Source organism: Gavialis gangeticus, unplaced genomic scaffold, assembly GCF_001723915.1.
Source record: "Gavialis gangeticus isolate Ggan-Ray unplaced genomic scaffold, GavGan_comp1, whole genome shotgun sequence".
NCBI classification, from domain to species: domain Eukaryota; kingdom Metazoa; phylum Chordata; order Crocodylia; family Gavialidae; genus Gavialis; species Gavialis gangeticus.
Genome location: NW_017729024.1, coordinates 166,178,211 through 166,181,078, shown reverse-complemented (window position 1 = coordinate 166,181,078; position 2,868 = coordinate 166,178,211). Strand labels below are relative to the sequence as shown.

At 57.0% G+C, this 2,868-nt stretch overlaps 1 protein-coding gene across 2 annotated transcripts in view; it reads left to right on the top strand.

Annotated features, from left to right (window-relative positions):
* Positions 1–2,868, top strand: part of GALT (galactose-1-phosphate uridylyltransferase) — a 23,600-nt gene that overhangs the window by 1,274 nt on the left and 19,458 nt on the right. For both annotated transcript variants that reach the window (XM_019518057.1, XM_019518058.1), the window contains exon 2: positions 100–269. In XM_019518057.1, coding sequence (XP_019373602.1) covers positions 100–269 — 170 coding nt within the window. The remainder of the gene's footprint in view (positions 1–99; positions 270–2,868) is intronic.

Genomic DNA, 2,868 nt, shown 5'->3' with positions numbered 1-2,868 from the left:
CTCTGTGGTTCTGCTGTGTCGAACAGCTCTAGTAGCACCCAGGGGTGATGTATTCAAGCAGCTCCCCTCCCCTGCTCACAGCACTGCTCTCCCTGCCAGAGCACCAGCACATCCGCTACAACCCGCTGCGGGACGACTGGGTCCTGGTGTCTGCCCACAGGATGAAGCGCCCCTGGCAGGGGCAGGTGGAGAAGCCGGTGCAGGAGGATGTGCCCCGCCACGACCCGTCCAACCCGCTGTGCCCTGGGGCAACGCGAGCTAATGGGAAGGTAGGAGACTGGTGCAGGGGCTTGGGGAGCGCTGGGGACAGAGACACTTGGACGTGCGTCCGGGCCACGGGGGAGCGGTGTTGGTATTCCTGTGTTGCGGAGCACGCGCTTGTCCAACCCAGCCTCTCTGTTTGTGCCCCTGGGAAGTGTCTGCCACAGCCACCCGTCTATCCCCTCTTTGGCACGGTCCCCAGGTCGTGGCAGGACTGAACAGACTGAGCTGCCCCTATAGGGGCTCTGGTGGGGACTGGGAACCTAAGCCATGTTGGGGCCCTATTGGAGCCTGTGGCCAGCACTGGGATTCCCTCTGCTGTGTGCGCCAGTAATGGTCTGAACTCCTCCGTCAAATCCACTGGCCCATAGCCATGCTGCGGTCACCCTTAGCCAGTGTCCTGCTCTTCTGGAACAGCCCCAGCTACATGTGGGCTGCAGCTTCTTCAGGAGCACCCCCATGAGGGAGTGCTGAGGTCAGCTGGCTAGTGGGATGCTAATAACACCAAGGTCACAGGTTTTGATCCCTAGTTGGGCCAGGTGATTTCTTGAGGTCCCTTCTATGAGATCTGGTTCTGTGGTGATGAGCATGATGTGGGCAACCCGCTGCTGGAACCCTGCCCCGGTCCGGCTGGTCTGAGCAGATCTTGCTGACTGCAAAGACCCCCTTCCCCCTGCTTTTTGTGTGCTTCATCACCTCAATTTCTGCTTAGACCCTCTTTCAGGAACTTGCCTGCAGGCCATTGTGTTGCAGAACAGCATTGTATTGCAGAACCGCTCCCTTTTGTGATGGCAAGTAGCCCCTTCCTGGGGTGGGGGGGCCTCTGCAGACTCCCTGGAGCCAGAGGCTGGGGCTGCAGTCTCCTTGCTTTTGTCTGGCCCCTGGCTCCTGCATTAGCATAACAACACTTGGCATGCCACAGCCTAAGGGAATTGGCTCTTTGACCCTTGTGCTTTGTTAACCCAGGGCTTGCTGGAAGTTGGATTGGGGTTTGGACATGCAGTTGGAATGCCTAATCTGCCCTTGCCTGTTCCCAAAATGGCATTGTGACTCCTCTGCACCCCTGCGGTGGGGTACAGCATCTCGGCACATGCAGACGGGCCTGTTTGATGTCACTGGCAGCACGGGACCTGTTTCATACCTTCTAGGGTCAGAAGGGACCTGAGTAGATCATCTAGTCCAACCCCCTGCCATGGCAGGGAAGAGCACTGGGGTCAAACAACCCCAGCAAGGTGTACATCTAACCTCCTCTTAAAGCCCCCCCAGGATAGGAGCCAGCACCACTTCTTCTCTTGGAAGTTGGTTCCAGATCCTAGACGCCCTGACCGTGAAGTTGCGCCTCCTGATGTCTAGTCTGAACCTACCCTCTGCCAGCTTGTGACCATTATTCCTGGTCGTGCTCAGGGCAACAGACTTCCCCAGTGCCTGCTGGTCCCCCCCCCCGACTAGTTTGTAACAAGCCACTAGATCCCGCTCCTCCTTCTCTTGTAGAGGCTGAACACATTCAGGTCCCATTGCCTCTCCTCACAGGGCCTGCCCTGCTGCCCCCGATCATGCGAGTGACCCTCCTCTGGACCGTCTCCATGCTGTCCACATCCCTCCTGAAGTGTGGCGCCCAGAACTAGATGCAGTACTCCCAGCTGCGGCCTGACCAGTGCCGCATAGAGGGGGAGGATCACCTCCCTGGACCTGCCTGAGGTGCATCTGTGGATGCACGACAAGGTGCGGTTGGCCTTCCTGACCGCGTCCCTACACTGCTGGCCCATGTTCATCTTGGCATCAATGATGACTCCAAGATCCTTTTCTGCCTCTGCACTGACAAGAAGGGAGTTCCCCAGCCTGTAGGTATGGTGCTGGTTCTTCCTCCCTAGGTGCATCACTTTGCACTTGTCAATGTTGAATCCCATCCTGTTCTCATCTGCCCACCCTTGTAACCTGTCTAGGTCTGATTGCAGCCTATTCCTCCCTTCTAGCGTGCCCACAGCCCCCACGTCTTAGTGTCATCAGCAAATTTGAACAGGTGCTTTTTACCCCCTTGTCCAAGTCGCTGATGAAGATGTTGTACAGTGCGGGTCCGGACCGAGCCCTGGGGGAGCCCACTGCCCACATCCCTCCAGGTCAAACATGACCCATCCACCACCACTCTCTCTGGGTGTGGCCCTCCAGCCAGTTGGCGACACATCTGACTCTGTGGGTGTCAACACCACAGCCCTGCTGTTGCTGCTTGGACTATTGCTAAAGCTTTGCAAGAAGCTTTTCCCCCCACAGAGGCTGTTGTGTTTCCACATGCATGGGGGCACATGCTGCTTTCTTCAACCCATGAAGATGCACCTGCTTGAGCTGCCCACATGCCATAGTTAAGTAGGGGGCTTCTCTTTCTCCTTCAGCTGGGGATAGCTCCTGAGCACATGGAGATTTGCACTCTTTCTTCCCCTCTGCAGTGGTGCCAATGCATGTTCTCTAAACACCCCTGAACTTCCTTCAGCAGCAGCTGGGGGGCAAAGAGGCTATGAGATGGATTTACAGTTGTTTGTGCCCCAAACTCTGCTGTGCTCCAAGCATCGCTGCTCAAGCTGTGGGTTACAGAGCAGGCTGTTGCTATAAGAC